At 41.8% G+C, this 17,196-nt stretch overlaps 1 protein-coding gene across 6 annotated transcripts in view; it reads right to left on the bottom strand.

Moving 5' to 3' along the window:
- pde4cb (phosphodiesterase 4C, cAMP-specific b) overlaps positions 1-17,196 on the bottom strand; it is an 85,564-nt gene that overhangs the window by 6,286 nt on the left and 62,082 nt on the right. For all 6 annotated transcript variants that reach the window (XM_019875312.1, XM_019875313.1, XM_019875315.1 and 3 more), the window contains 6 exons: positions 12,741-12,932; positions 11,239-11,275; positions 9,996-10,069; positions 9,865-9,914; positions 9,550-9,662; positions 3,547-3,640 (listed from right to left, as the gene is read on the bottom strand). In XM_019875312.1, coding sequence (XP_019730871.1) covers positions 3,547-3,640; positions 9,550-9,662; positions 9,865-9,914; positions 9,996-10,069; positions 11,239-11,275; positions 12,741-12,932 — 560 coding nt within the window. The remainder of the gene's footprint in view (positions 1-3,546; positions 3,641-9,549; positions 9,663-9,864; positions 9,915-9,995; positions 10,070-11,238; positions 11,276-12,740; positions 12,933-17,196) is intronic.

The following is a 17,196-nucleotide window of genomic DNA, read 5'->3' as shown; positions in this document are numbered from 1 at the left end:
ACATAAAACAGACATATTTGTATGGGTAATACTCAGCGTTTTGTGCTGCTTTTGGAAATATAAACTAGCCACTGTTTTATTTAAAACTATTTTCAAGCAAACTTTTCAGCTTTGTATTTTTCAGATTTGGTCTCAGGACAAGCTCGGAGTATTTTGTATGAGGATTATTCAAGATTTGATAGGTGGGAGGTAAAAATGTCCTTCAGTTCTGGAACGACCCTGATGTCATCAGGCTTCTCTGGTTGAAGAGATGAATGTCTCCTTGAGCCATTCCAGAAAAAAAAAATAGGTCACATATTCAGTCAGTGTGTGAAATGCTGCATTGAGTTTGCTGGCTCCCAATTTTATTTTATTTTTTGGAACTTGTGCTCATTTCGGAAAGTAAAATTAAATTCTCACTTCTGTTCTTCCAAACCAAATCAAAGAAAGAAAAAAATTTAAACCAGGATAGAACTGTTCAGTCATTTGTAGCCAGCATTGGTACTGCATTCATGTCCATGTTGAAAGCCGGCGCACATGATACACGTCATCTCATGCACATGTCAGTCACTTGGTCATCCAGCTGTGAGTTTTGTTTTCGAGATGTTTCAGGTGAATTGATGAAATGTTTTAGCAAGAGGAAAATAAAAGGTGATTCAAACTTCTTCCCTCGACTGCAGACCCTCAAATACTCTTTCTGACACCACACCTCAAATGTGGGTCACACAGCATTTTTAAATAGCAATGCGTTTCGCCAATGAGATTTTGCTCATGACCAAAACCTACCAGCCTTAAACCTCAAGAAAGAAAAGAAAAGCCTATTTGTCTGTGTATTGTGTAAACACCAGCAGAAAGTGATCTTGGGTCAACTGGGGAATAAGTTAGCATTTTTCTTTTAACTTAGGGATTTTAAATACCGGTACTTCACGTCATATTTCCTGTCTCTCTTGATGCAATAACGAAAAAGAAATGACCACCAATTGATGACGTGTTGCCACAGAGGCGCTGTCTCCATAGGCACGTGCTTGTTCAGAGTGACTCATCATGCTACTTAAATTTTTTTTTTTTTTTACATCTAGCAAAATATTCCACGTGCCAATTTGGAGTAGTAAGATCGAACAACAAGCTTTAGACTACATCCCCGTAAACTGTATTTAACTGTCCGAATGGGGACAATCAAATAACATCCAAATCTGAGCCCCAAAACGCACACGGCACCATAAGGATGCACAGCGAGCAGAGAGCTGGCATCACACAGCCTAGGAGCTGTGTGGCCCCGCTTACCTCCCTCATAGTGCCTTCTTTTTCTCACACCAGAAACCATGGTGGTCATCTCCGAGCACAGCCAGGCTGGACGTCAAGGCACCCATATCAAAACAGCGTGTGAGGGACAGCTACCTCCTTATTCGGTTCAACTACCATCCTCCCGGCACGGCGGATGTAGACTGATTCTTTTATTGATGCAACATGCCCTCTAATAATATTGCACCCTGTTGCTACGACAACGCCACACAATGTGTCCGGGAATGCTGTCTGTCAGTGCGCCGCCACCTTCTTTTAGGGGAGGAAAAACCCTCGTATTCTCTGTCTGCATAAGAAGCAACCATCTCCTCCTGGCTCTCATCGAGAAACAATCTCTATATTGCACTTCGGAGGTGTTCAATGTACTATTTTTCATATAACTTTGCATTTAAAATCTTGAAATTTGCTTTGATGTGAGTCACTTTAATAGAATAGCGATACTATTTTCTCCCTTCAGACACAGTACATGGACAAAATGAATAATCTTAATGCCCACATTGATGTAGACCAGTGGTTCTTAACCTTGTTCAAGGTATCGAACCCAACCAGTTCATTTGCACATTCATCGAACCCTTCATTAGTGAAAAATAAAAATGGGATTTTTTACAAATTCAAGACATAAAAAACACATTTATTAAAAACAGAAAAAAGGAAATAAAATTTCAAGACATACATTTTTTTTAAATTGTGCATAAAATGAACAAAGTAAATCTCCATGCAATTTCAAGAACTGTTCCTTCAGTTTCGCCGGTGCGAGACTAAATTTGCTCAACTTGGCATGACAAATAATGCAGATAGGACGCTGAGTCCCATCATGGTCCGTGATGCATGTGAATCCATGTGATATGGATTTGCCCGACCACTTTCTTTTTTTGCTCGACATACTTAGCGTGCATTAAAACATTTTTTCTTTTTTAAATCACACAACATACTATCAGGACAGTCATACGTTGACTACAGAGCGAACTAAATTTCCCACTGCACTGATTGGACAAGCAATGTCATGTGATCATCTGCAGCCAGTGATGGCCAAGCGGGCGTGTCATAACTAATTGACATGTTGAGTCGGGTGTGTCTTAACCTCCGTGGAAGAGGGTCCGTCGAACCCCTGAGACCGATTCACCGAACCCCTAGGTTTCGTCGAACCCAGGTTAAGAGCCACTGATGTAGACTATTCTAATGTAAAAGTGCCCTTTGTTCTTTGGCAAAACAATCAAGAACCTCTCAACATTTCGAGCTACTGGACAGCATTGTGCAAAAACTACCATTAGATTTCGCGTGTTAATAATTGCAATTACAATGACCATATACAACTCGACTGTAATGTCCCAGTTACAGGGCAGACTTCACCAAAGCTAAACTGTTAATGAAAATGTGAACAATTTATGGAATATTCTAGAGCAGTGGTGTCAAACATACGGCCCGTGGGCCGGAACCGGCCCCCAAGGAGGTTCGATCAGGCCCGCAGGATAATTCAAAAGTGAAAAAAAATGCATAAAACACGGAATTAATATTTTTAATAAGGTGTAATTCATAGAGTACCCGCTAGGGGATACACTGTTTTGATCAGAGTAGAAGACAACAGCAGCCTCAGTCTGTCACTGAGACAGGCTGTCTTAGTATTATTAGTATTATATTGTTAGAATCATTTGTTTCAGATGTACAGTAATTGTTTTCTGTATAAAAATTAATTTGGTGTTCAAAAAGTCTTTTTTCAAACTTGAGTCTTGAAAAAGAGGGGGTTGTCTTATAATCAGGGCCGCCTTATATTCGGGCCAATACGGTATATCCCTTACATCAGACATGTCCAGCTCCGGGCCTGGAGGGCTACTGTCCTGCCTGTTTTCCAGCTCTCCCGGGTGCAACACACCTGATTCAGATGATCAGCTCATCAGCCAGCTCTGAAGCAGCATTAGAACGTTCCTGATTATTTGAATCAGGTGTGTTGCTGTTGGGAGAGCTGGAAAACAGGCAGGACAGCGGCCCTTGAGGACCGACTTTGGACACCCCTGCCTTACATGGACACCAATTTAATAACTCCTCATGCACTTTAAAGAAACAGTCTACCTTTCTTGTGCGAAAAAAAGCTATTATTTGTGAAATCGGTTTTGTACGGGCAATTTCAAGTGAAATCTTTACAGCTGGTAGCATCTCAAAGCTAAATAGGCAGACAGGTTTGCATTTAAATTTGGTGAACATATAACCTGCTTCCTATTTTACCTGTTGGTGGTCATTTTGTTCTTTTTGCTTTGTGCGAAAACTCACCGAGGAAGGTATTGGCGATGAACTCTGACACCTGATTCCCTGAGCGACTGGTCTCTGACAGTTGAGTCAGCTCTCGGTTTAGCATCCTCTTAAACTGTGTGGACACAAAAAAATGTGGTTAGTGTAACAACTGTTTCGACTTCAACATGTACAATGAAATAATTCATCACTTTAGGGATTCTTCTACAGAAAAGCATTATTTCTTTATGTCATGCAATAAGAGGCCAGAAACCTTAGAATACTAAGGGCCCTACTTGCGTCCCAAGCGCAAGTTCAGTGAAAAGCACAATATAACTGTGCACATGGGTGGTGTTTTCTTTCTTTTGGTCAGCTGCTAGACTTTGCGCTGGTAGAATTGGGTGGAATGGGGAGTTTGCGCCTTTATGCACCAATGTGGGATGGAACGTCATGTTTTAAAAAAACAAGTCAGTGGTTTTATTCCAAAAATACCCTTTCTGCATATTTTCGTGAGTCATTGCAACATGAAGCACATTCAAACATCACCACTGTGCTTGAATGTTGGAAAATAAAAATGTATGACATGAATGACTCGATTACAAATGTTGCTTGATAAAAATCATACTTCAATAAATGTTTCAAGGCGAAGATTTCCGAAAAAACCCTGTAAAATCCTTTATGTGTTTTTTTTTTCTTGAATACAATAAAAATGGGGTGGCACAGTGAGTGGCTGGTTAGTGCTTCCACCTCACAGTGCAGCGGTCGTGGGTTCGAGCCCGGCTCCCGCCTTTCTGTGTGGAGTTTGCATGTTCTCCCCAGTGCCTTTGTGGGTTTTCTCCGGGGACTCCGGTTTCCTCCCACATTCCAAAAACATGCATCGCTGGTTAATGGAGCACTTGAAATTGTCCCTAGGTGTGAGTGTGAGTGTGGATGGTTGTTCGTCTGTGTGTGCACTGCGATTGACGGCAACCGGTTCAGGGTGTAACCTGCCTACCGCCCGAAAACAGCTGGGATAGGCTGCGGCACGCCCGCAACCCTCTTGAGGATACACGGATCAGATCATGGATTGACATTAAATATGTTGCATGATAAGAGTTAAAACGTGCAAAGACTGAGAACAATTTAGTACTAAATTGGAAAGATACAGCATAAAACTCTTTTTCATCCTCTCAGTTCTCCTGATTTTTGGGTGGGGCTAAAACAGAGATGAGCTGACACAACCCAAAAAAAAACAGCCACTCCACCCAAAAGTGCTCAGCGCCCTCATTTCATCTGTGGAGATTTGGCATAATTGATACTTCCTTCATGAAAATATCTTGGGCTTTTGCCATCACTACGACATGCAGTTAGCCATCAAGCTGTGCCGACATAACGGAAAAATGCATCTTGTGTTATTTGGGCTACAATGCCTCTGCTATGTGCCTGCATGAGTGGCACACATAGCAACATAGCGGCAAAACAAATAGCACCGCCGCCCTGCGCCAAGAGTTTAGTCACACAAACACAAGATAGTGTGGCTAACTACACTCAAATGTTGCTCAGAGATTTTTATACTGTTTAGCCACAGTGGCTGAAAGGTTTCATGTCCCAGTGCCAACCCTCATAATTCACAAAACGGTAGATGCATTTAGGCAATATTGGCGTGGAGCTGCATCCATCTCAAGTAGGTAAATACTGTTATCAGTCATTCATTTATAGATTTTTTTGTTATTTGTTTTGTATGCTTACTTGTACTATGTCAGATGAAAGACTATGTGGGCCATCATTTGGCTCACAGATTTAATGCCAGTTATGTATGTCCATTCAACAACACACTGCAAAGTTATTCTGAACGGGGCGAATGTTGCACAAACTTCAAAATTTCAGAAATGTTCCCCTTCAGATACCCCCAAAATATAAGTATTCAGCATTTATGTTGTATCACAGCACACGTGATAAGTGTGATAAGACTGAGGATACTGGGTGAGAATACTGTAATGGTGCTGCGGTCACACACATGCTATGTGCCCCAGTCACTGACACAAATATGCATAATGATACAGTAGATGAACATCTTGTAGCAATAACGTTGCGTCTGTTTAGTTGAGTCACTCTGTCATTCCTGGGATTACTCTTGCTTTTATTGATACAATACAATACAATACAATACAATACAATACATCCTGATTTATCCACATAATGTAAAAATGGAATATGCGTACAAATGCAACATTCCCAATATCATGACTGCTCTCGCTAACATGCATGTCCCGTTCATGTGTATGTGCCTCACTTGTCACACAGCCCTCGCAAAGCCTGCACTACCCACCACTACAAATCCCAATCCAGATGTAAACAAGGCGTGCTCACCTGTCTGAGTCTCCCGCACAGACAATCCCAAAGAACCAACACGGGCATGCCATTCCATGCATGTTGATCTTTCTCTGCTTAAAATCCAACCGAGTGGGCAGATAAATTAATTATTTGCTCAGTTCCAGGCTCCAACCGCTTCCCGCGCTGCTTTACACTCCGCATAAATGGATGAATAAAAACAAAAGCAGCGCCACTGAAAATAAAAGTTTGCCCAGTCCTGAAGGTAATGCAGAGGTTGGGTGCGTTGTTAGGGAGAGGATAGGGTGGGGGGGTGCAGGAGATGATTGGAAATGTGGTGTGCTAAAGGGGGTGAAAAGAAGCGAATGCCGTCGCCCATTCAAGTACTTTCACACACTGTCAATGAGAAACATAAAAAGCGGAGACTGTAAGAATCCTTTGCCCCTCCCCCAGCCTACAGCGCTGGCTCCCTGCTGTCCAATCAGATTGGCCTCGTTCAGAGGATGGGCAGAGGAGAAGAAGCTGACTCGCTGACTCAGAAACGGAGGAGGAAAGAAGCGGCGCAGGGATGGACATGGGTTAACTCTTTCAGTGAAATCGCTGTTCATGAGCCTGAGTGGTTGTACACACTCGCACTGGCTCTGCCCTAAATTTGTTAAATGCTCTTAATTAAAAAAAAAAACAAAAATGCACTGAATTGTACAAACCCCAAATTCAATGAAGTTGGGAGACTGTGTAAAAAATTAATAAGAACAGAATACATTTATTTGCACATCTTTTAACGGATTCTTTTGAATACACTGCAAGGACAACATATGTAATGTTCAAAATCATAACATTCTTTTTTGTGTGTAAATATACACATTTTGTATTTGATGCCTGCGGACCCTGTCCAAAAAAGCTGGGACAGGGCATGTTTACCACTGAATTACATTACACTCGCCTTTTAACAAGACTCAATAAGCGATTGGGAACTGAGGACAGTAATTGCTCAAGCTTTGTCGATGGAATTCTTTCCCATTCTTGCTTGATGTACAATTTCAATGAGAAACACATTTTGGCATTTATGCGTGCCATTCCTTGCCATCAGTGAAATCGTTCTAGCAGACACTGCTAATGACCAGAATTTGTTGTTGTAGGCATGCGGGAGTTAGTTTTTAAATTGAGTGATATTCGGCAATAAAATGGAATGAGAGATGGCACTGATGGGTGACATCGTGAGCTACCTGAATGCAAGCCGCAGTTTGTGCCACAGGGTGCCCAAATTTGAACAAAATGGAGAGCTCACACGCATGAGTACCTTGTGCATTACTTAAAGCAATAGCATATAGCTCATAAGACCTGAGATGAGCGGACGTATCTTAACGGTCCATATTCTCACCTTATTAGACGCCATCTCGCTGACCGAGTTTCTCGTCTGAAGTGTCTCGAGCTGGTCGAGACACCAGTCCAGCTCCTCCAGAGTCTCCACTGCCAACTTCTGATAAGGCTCCTCTGAAAGAACAAACACAGGTCCCGGGTCAGTAAATTGAATGACATCCAATAATCTCAGGGCACTGCACCTGCTTCACTTCACAATTCATAGAAAGAGTTTCCGTATTTGCTCAATGTGTTTGTATGAAAATGCGGATAGTTATGATAATAGACCACATGTAAACACGCATTCGGCTTTTTGTAGCAGAGGTGCCGTGACTGACCTGTGTGACATGGTTTACACAGGGGCGGCTGGTTACTGCTTGGCGGCCACCTGCAACAAGCACCAATTGGGAAGATGAGTGATAGAAAAACATCTAGAAGGCATCAAATCAGTCTATTGGCTTGCTCTTACTTGTTTCCCACACGATCTTGCAAATGTGTGAGAACGGCAAAATTACTTCTCACTGTTCGTAGACTGGCAAGAATCTGAGGAGACAAATAAACGTGGAGTGAGGATGCAGCCTCGAGCGTAGAACACGAGGATTTAGATGATGACTTGACTTCCCTTTTGTTTTTGTTTTGCTTTGCTTCCGAATGTCGTAAGCTGTTGTGTTTGTAAATGCTTTTAGGTGTCGTGTTTTTGCTTGTCTGAAGAACATTGAGTTGCCTATTGGATGAAATGTATTATTAATAAAGCTGCCTGCCTTGCCTTCCCTTGACAGTTTGATTCAGATCATGCTGAAAAATCGCTAGGCTCAATCAGTCATGTCCTTTGGGGTCTTACTATTATTGCCTTCATCTTCATCATCATCATCATCATCCATACAATATCCCCATACAATACAATACAATACAATACAATACATCCTGATTTATCCACATAATGTAAAAATGGAATATGCGTACAAATGCAACATTCCCAATATCATGACTGCTCTCGCTAACATGCATGTCCCGTTCATGTGTAAGTGCCTCACTTGTCACACAGCCCTCGCAAAGCCTGCACTACCCACCACTACAAATCCCAATCCAGATGTAAACAAGGCGTGCTCACCTGTCTGAGTCTCCCGCACAGACAATCCCAAAGAACCAACACGGGCATGCCATTCCATGCATGTTGATCTTTCTCTGCTTAAAATCCAACCGAGTGGGCAGATAAATTAATTATTTGCTCAGTTCCAGGCTCCAACCGCTTCCCGCGCTGCTTTACACTCCGCATAAATGGATGAATAAAAACAAAAGCAGCGCCACTGAAAATAAAAGTTTGCCCAGTCCTGAAGGTAATGCAGAGGTTGGGTGCGTTGTTAGGGAGAGGATAGGGTGGGGGGGTGCAGGAGATGATTGGAAATGTGGTGTGCTAAAGGGGGTGAAAAGAAGCGAATGCCGTCGCCCATTCAAGTACTTTCACACACTGTCAATGAGAAACATAAAAAGCGGAGACTGTAAGAATCCTTTGCCCCTCCCCCAGCCTACAGCGCTGGCTCCCTGCTGTCCAATCAGATTGGCCTCGTTCAGAGGATGGGCAGAGGAGAAGAAGCTGACTCGCTGACTCAGAAACGGAGGAGGAAAGAAGCGGCGCAGGGATGGACATGGGTTAACTCTTTCAGTGAAATCACTGTTCATGAGCCTGAGTGGTTGTACACACTCGCACTGGCTCTGCCCTAAATTTGTTAAATGCTCTTAATTAAAAAAAAAAACAAAAATGCACTGAATTGTACAAACCCCAAATTCAATGAAGTTGGGAGACTGTGTAAAAAATTAATAAGAACAGAATACATTTATTTGCACATCTTTTAACGGATTCTTTTGAATACACTGCAAGGACAACATATGTAATGTTCAAAATCATAACATTCTTTTTTGTGTGTAAATAACACTCGCCTTTTAACAAGACTCAATAAGCGATTGGGAACTGAGGACAGTAATTGCTCAAGCTTTGTCGATGGAATTCTTTCCCATTCTTGCTTGATGTACAATTTCAATGAGAAACACATTTTGGCATTTATGCGTGCCATTCCTTGCCATCAGTGAAATCGTTCTAGCAGACACTGCTAATGACCAGAATTTGTTGTTGTAGGCATGCGGGAGTTAGTTTTTAAATTGAGTGATATTCGGCAATAAAATGGAATGAGAGATGGCACTGATGGGTGACATCGTGAGCTACCTGAATGCAAGCCGCAGTTTGTGCCACAGGGTGCCCAAATTTGAACAAAATGGAGAGCTCACACGCATGAGTACCTTGTGCATTACTTAAAGCAATAGCATATAGCTCATAAGACCTGAGATGAGCGGACGTATCTTAACGGTCCATATTCTCACCTTATTAGACGCCATCTCGCTGACCGAGTTTCTCGTCTGAAGTGTCTCGAGCTGGTCGAGACACCAGTCCAGCTCCTCCAGAGTCTCCACTGCCAACTTCTGATAAGGCTCCTCTGAAAGAACAAACACAGGTCCCGGGTCAGTAAATTGAATGACATCCAATAATCTCAGGGCACTGCACCTGCTTCACTTCACAATTCATAGAAAGAGTTTCTGTATTTGCTCACCATGTTTGTATGAAAATGCGGATAGTTATGATAATAAACCACATGTAAACACGCATTCAGCTTTTGTAGCAGAGGTGCCGTGACTGACCTGTGTGACATGGTTTACACAGGGGCGGCTGGTTACTGCTTGGCGGCCACCTGCAACAAGCACCAATTGGGAAGATGAGTGATAGAAAAACATCTAGAAGGCATCAAATCAGTCTATTGGCTTGCTCTTACTTGTTTCCCACACGATCTTGCAAATGTGTGAGAACGGCAAAATTACTTCTCACTGTTCGTAGACTGGCAAGAATCTGAGGAGACAAATAAACGTGGAGTGAGGATGCAGCCTCGAGCGTAGAACACGAGGATTTAGATGATGACTTGACTTCCCTTTTGTTTTTGTTTTGCTTTGCTTCCGAATGTCGTAAGCTGTTGTGTTTGTAAATGCTTTTAGGTGTCGTGTTTTTGCTTGTCTGAAGAACATTGAGTTGCCTATTGGATGAAATGTATTATTAATAAAGCTGCCTGCCTTGCCTTCCCTTGACAGTTTGATTCAGATCATGCTGAAAAATCGCTAGGCTCAATCAGTCATGTCCTTTGGGGTCTTACTATTATTGCCTTCATCTTCATCATCATCATCATCATCCATACAATATCCCCAGTGTTTCAAAACTATAATTTTGCAAATATCTCATTTGTCTCTGAACACCGCACAATATGACACTGTGAGCAAAATACATGGCAAATTTGACAATATACCCACTTAATATTACTTTTGTACATGTAATATTTAAATAGTTGATGCGTATTTTCATCATCATCCATACAATATCCCCAGTGTTTCAAAACTATAATTTTGCAAATATCTCATTTGTCTCTGAACACAGCACAATATGACACTGTGAGCAAGATACATGGCAAATTTGATAATATACCCGCTTAATATTACTTTTGTACATGTAATATTTAAATAGTTGATGCGTATTTAGGGGACATTCTAAAAGGGCATTGCGACAGCTACAGTTGTTGGGGAAGCGCTATATAAATAAAGAGGTATTGTTTTGGACAGCCAGATGAGATCAACATCATTCTTAAGTTAAAGAAAACATTTATTGGTGCAGAGGTCTGGACAAAATTACACTTAGATTCATAAAGAATTAGTTTAGATGAAAACAGTCTATAAAATGAAAACTTTCTGTAGTATCTTATTTTGAAAACTCACAGTTTAAATGTGTTGCAATTAAATCCAACATATTGCTGAATGCACTACGCAAAAAGAATCTTCAATTGCCCTATTCTTTTAGGCAATAATTAGCATCCTTTATTTAAGAATAACAATAAAACTACAGCTACTTTTACAGCAAGTATGCAAAAAAAGGATTGAAATCAAACTTTTGTGATGAAAAATACTTGGAAGTCTAAACAGCATTTTTGTTGTGGTGAATATCTCCAGCGTGGATGATGTTTAAATGCTACCAACCTGTGCAAATGGGGTAACTATCATGTCTTCTCCATACCTGCAAATACAAACATGCACTTTGTAAGACTTTAATTGGATGTTCCATTTGACTGTTGCTTCCAAAAGGGCTTTTCTTTTTAGTCAGCATCATGAGACTTACAGTATGTTCTTTTTGCAACATTTATTCACAGTGGGGAAAAATGCCCGTGTTTGTGTACGTGCCCTTGTCTGCGTGCGTTCTTTTTGCAACATTTATTCACAGTGGGGAAAAAATGCCCGTGTTTGTGTACGGGCCCTTGTGTGTGTGCGTGTGTGTGTGTGTGTGTGTGTGCGTGAAATCAGTGAATAAATATACTGGTAAACACCCCTTTCTAGTCAGCAATATAAGCACATTCCCTCAGTCTTCCCATGTTTTGGTGGGAGTTGTGGGAGGAGACAGACAATATTGTCTATTCAAAATCATTGTACATACATAGGTAATAATTTCCAAAAACGGCGCTCAATCGGCACCAAGATTTACAGTATGTGGACATCTCTACTTATGCCCACTTCAACCTTGGGAAAAAAAGGCTTATACTCTCCATGGCTTACTTACTAGAATGAGGAAATGAGAAGCTTATATGCCGTAATTGTTCAGAGTTCATTACATATTAAATTTTAATCTATTAACCTAACTTAGGTTGACGTGGACATGAGTTACGATTGATCAGTATTATCAGAGATGAGATAAAAGAATGTGACAAAACAAGCCAGGAAACAATATTGCAATCCTTGCATACATTTTAAGATGAAATGTCTGCAGATGTGATGGCTTGTAGTACAAGTAAACAATCGACACTGAAACTTGTAAGTTCATAACAACATTCTTCAGTGGATGCACATTCTAGTGATTTTATAATGGTAAATCTAAGTTTAACTCCACACCTACAGGTATGTGACAAAACATCATATCGTCACCTTCTTAAAATGATGGCCTATCATATTTTGATTACATCTCGGGATGCTGGCCACCTCTGCTAAAATCGGCTAGGGCCTTAGTTTAACAGATTATTCAATTCTACCCCTGAAATGAAATGATTGATAAATACAATATGTATTCGGTTCAGTTTTTCATTTCATTTTGGGAAAAAAAGGCTTAGGCCATAATTTTAGGAAGAAGACAATATAACAAATGCATGCTGTGACTGTTTGGGCTGTTCAGCACCTTTGCAATGGTGATGCTTTTAGAGGGTCAGTGCTCAAGGGACAGCAGGGAGACACAGTGATTTAAATCATGGGAATTAGATCACAGCAATCTTTACACCTTTGCCTCACCGAGGGAGCCAACTGACTTCACATTGCTTCAATCCCTCCTCCCTTTAAAACAAAGGTGCAACATACAGGTATATATTGGTGGACAAGGTGCCACTTGTGCCACAGATGGGACCACAGACGGGGATATGAAATAGTCACAAAACAGTGAGTACAGTACATTTCGTTATACTCATTTACTGCAAGAAAAAAAAAAGTAATGAAGTACTCACAAGTCGCTGGCCGCGGATGAGTTGCGTGACATGGTTTTAGGAGACAGGTCATAATCGGAGTCGGAGCGGTAGAGGAAAGACTCACGCCGTTGACTGTGAGGGACATTGGATTGTAGGACCAGACCAGAACCCGGGCTGGTCTGAGTGTCCAGAGGACTGCGACCCACCGAAAGGCCATTCTCCACATCAAAACTAAAAAAAGACAGAGACAGAGAAAGGTACAACATTCAATGCACTGTTTGTTTTTATTTAACCAGATAACTAAAACCAAGGACAAAAAGCATAATGATGCATTGCAACTGAAGCTGAGCTCGTTCAATGGGTGCAACTAAATACACGAGAGATACAAAAAGGAAACACTATGAATCACTTTTGAATTGACTTTTGTTAGATTAAAATGGTCAAAATGTTATGGCAAATCTGTCTCCTGTACAGTCTATCTATTATTTCCACAAGGTATGGCTAATTGTGAAACGTTGATGATGAAAGCATAAAACACATTCTTGATCCTTGCCAAATATGCAAGCATCGTTTTGACCTTGAGATATGTTGCTTTTCAGAGGCGCATAATATGCACACCTCCTCCGCGCTAGCTCATTACATCAACGTGACATCAACATGACATCAACACTGACGTGAAGCATGTTACATCAGTCACGCTACTCACTCGTATAACCTCTCCACACCCTTCCTTAACCAGTCACCGCATTTAAAGACTACCTATGTACACTATGTAACTCTCATGATACTGCTGGTGTTAATATAACAATTCAGGATAACATTGCCTTGCACAAGGGCACACTGAAGCACATGATCACTCGTCTTCGGGTTATCCATTTTTGATACACTGGAAGCAACGCAATGTACAATGAGAAGTAACCTTGTTGTACGGTAATGTGAATGGGTGAAAAATTATGTGCTGAGAACTTTGGGTATTTTTCCTCATCTTCAAATAATAGGCCACCCTAACCCACCCCGGAGTAATGCAAAGAGTGGGGGGGGGGTGTGGCTGCATCTAGCACAGTGATGCAGTGCTCCATCTCGCACATGATTGGCGTGACAGAGCGCAGATGGGCAGAGCTACAGCAGCCCTTACCTCAATGATGATTCCCTCTACCTTACCCAGGCCGATTTCCCTCCCCGCCCCGTGCCAGCTCGGTGAAAGTGGCTGTGACGAGGCTCCATCAGAGGACACCAGTGACGTCAGAAGCTAGAAATAGATCTGCCTGGGGAACTGAGGCAGCTGTGAGGGAACTTACGTATGCAGCTCGTCCCCCAAAAACCCTTTACCAATTCATTTGAGAGGAATTCTTGCTCTACATTTGTACTTGTGGATGTGTGAATGTTCAGTGCAGTTTTGATGGGACACCAAGATTTTCAACGCTTGGCATGTTGAGCCCATATCGTTGAGTAAGTGTAGGTTAAGGTTCGTTGAGCAAGCGTAGGTTAAGGTTCGTTCAAGCCTGCTGGTGTGTTCATACCGAAAATAATGGAGATAGCTCCCACTATTGATGAAAATGTGTACTACAACAACTTCATCTTGAGCGAAAACAACTCCTGCTTCCAGCATGTGTTTAAAATAAAATCAAACATCACAATCCAACCCCCCCCCCACCCCCACAAAGGATTACTGGACTCTTCCTGTCAATAAAGGACTTCATTAATGCAAGCAGTGTGATCAGCGTATTTGTTGGTGTACAAGATTAAGCTTAGATGAACCTTTCCCATCATTGAAAACTGTCATACCTTTCGTGTTTAATGTCACAGAGCTGTTATTGATGTTGACAATGTCAGCATAACATCAAGTGAAACTTTCCACTCAACGGGCAGAGAAAATGGGCGAGAGAGAGAAAAAGAGACAGGCTGGCGTCTTGTTCCTTCGGTTACACTGCACTCATAACACGATGACCTTGGTGGTCTTCTACCTTCAGCATTGTTCTCCAGTTATGTGACGCAAATGACAACCCCCCTTTTCGCTCTTTAACTCAATTCTGCTCAACTTTTCTCACACGCCCACATCCTAACCTCAGCTTTTGTTCCCAGGATGTGCAGCTTGCATTTATTGCCAGGTCTTGCCTCAGTTTATTTGGGAGCAAACAAGTCTCAAGCATTGCGCAACAAGGTTAAAGGGATATTACTGTTCACTTTTTCATAGCTCAAATTCACCAATATACTGTACTTTGAAACATTAGAGACAATATATTTGTGTATTTTGGAATATTTGGGGCATGCACAACAACTATCGGACAGATATACTGTCATATTCATCGGTCTGATATTAAGCAGTGCGTAAATATGGTGCGGCCATCACGCGTTTACCAGAACTATACAATGTTGTCAACATGTTGCTATACAATGTTGATCCATCCATCCATTATCCGAACCGCTTATCCTCACGAGGGTCCCGGGCGTGCTGGAACGTATTCCACCCGTCTTCAGGAAGTAGGCAGGGTACACCTTGAACTGTTTGCCACACAGTTGCAGGCCACACAAAGACAAACAACCATTCACACACACAATCACACCTAAGTACAATTTAGCGTATCCAATCAACCTATTATGCAGTTCTTTGGAATGGGGGAGGAAAACTACCTGGAGAAAACCCACGCAGGCACAGGGAGAACATGCAAACTCCACACAAGAAGGCCACAGCCCAGATTCGAACCCTGCAACTCTGCATTGTGAGAAGTGCTAACCAGTCGACCTCAGGACGTGTACCATATTTTTGTTTAAGTTCCTCTGCCAAAAAATATTTTTGAAAGCCTTTCTTCTTTCTAGTATGTTAAGTCTTTTCATTTTTTTTTCTCAAGTTGAATTAGGAAGCAGTAAATGTGTATTGGTTTTTAGTAGGAAAAAAAGAACCGATATAGTGATGACTGCATAATGTGGAGACTGTTTGACCACCCTTTTATTTTACTACTTCCTTATTTTAAAGGGAAAACATGATCTTCTTATCTTTTTTTTATTATTCAAACTTATAATGAGGACAAAGACAGCAAGACTCTTTGGTGTTCAAATGAAGGTTTTACTCTGTGGAAACCATACTGTGTACACAATACTGAAAGCCTTCATAATATTATGGAATTAACACATATCATTACCACTTCCCAATAGAATGAAACTTATCTGTCATTAATTACTGTCAAGTAAACTGGCAAGTGAATACAGATTTTGGCATTTAATTTACTTTAGCAATAGTCCAAACTCCCAGTAGATTTTTGAGAACTAAAAGGCCAATCCAAGGGAGACCTTTAATCAGTCATGGAGTATGTGCAACTATGCTAAGAGTCAGAATGTCAGGATGGAAAATGACAGTGTCAGTAAATGTGTGTGTAATGTGCTCATGGGAACCGGGGCTGAGGGATTTAAGTAAGATATGCATGCTAGAGGGGTACATAAAAGAATAAGGCCAGATGTTATTTGATGGGGAATGACACAGGACTCGTGTCAAAGGTCAACCCACACACATCTAAACACATGCTACCTCCTGTTTTCATTTTTTGTAGCGTGGGAATTAGCTGGGAGGCCTCACACATCACACCAGGAAGGAGGCAAGAGGTGAGGAGGAGAAAGGCAAAACAAATGAGGGAACGCCGCGTGGAGTGTGTGTGAGCGTGAGAGCTGTCAACGGCCACGTATTGAACATTGACGAGCCTAAGTAAGATTGCAGGTGCGAGCAAAAAGGAACTAATGAGGATATGTTTTGTTTGGCCGGAAAATCAATTGTAAATTTGATCTGAAGAAGCAGAAAAAAAACAGCCCCCTTCGTGCTGCCATTTCCAACTGGTCTCCCCTTTCACTGTGACTGTGTCCTCATGACGACACACAGGGAGGAATTGTTAGGCCGCAGGGTAGACAAACAACCCATGTATATAACAAATGTTAATAATACTATACTGTACAGATTCTGAGAGCAAAGTATCAAAACAAGAAAGCCAACGACGCCCCCTGCTGCCCATCAATAGTTAAGTCCCAGCAGACGACAAAACCTCACGTCACCCGATCGATAAAGTAAGAAGGTTCCTTTTTTTGCGTGTCGGATATTGCATTCTGCCCGTGCTTGCGTGGTGTTTTATCTTAAATCGTGTACGGGTAAGTGTGAATGTGACTGGGAATGTTTTTTGTCTAAATGCGCTCAGCGATTGGCCGTCCTTCATGTACCCCACCCCTCGCCCCAAATCTGAGACAGCCTCGAGCTCGCTGGCAACCCACTGAGGACGTATGGTCCAGAACATGGATGGCTGAGTTCATTAAAACTTCCCCAAAAAGTAAACCTACAGATGTCTTTTATAAAACACGATTACAGTATACTCGGATGCCTGTTGCTCTCCTGACCGACTACAGTGGACCACTGTCCAGAACACAGCAAACATTCACCGTCCAACATCAACATCTGATCTCAGAGCAGTACAGGTCTAAATATAGCTGAGAGAAGGACAAGATCACGTTCAAGGCA

The sequence above is a fragment of the Hippocampus comes genome, unplaced genomic scaffold, assembly GCF_001891065.2.
Source record: "Hippocampus comes isolate QL1 unplaced genomic scaffold, H_comes_QL1_v1.1 scaffold132, whole genome shotgun sequence".
In the NCBI taxonomy this organism is placed as follows: domain Eukaryota; kingdom Metazoa; phylum Chordata; class Actinopteri; order Syngnathiformes; family Syngnathidae; genus Hippocampus; species Hippocampus comes.
Note: the sequence above shows the minus strand (reverse complement) of the source record. Positions and strands in the feature narration are given on the sequence as shown.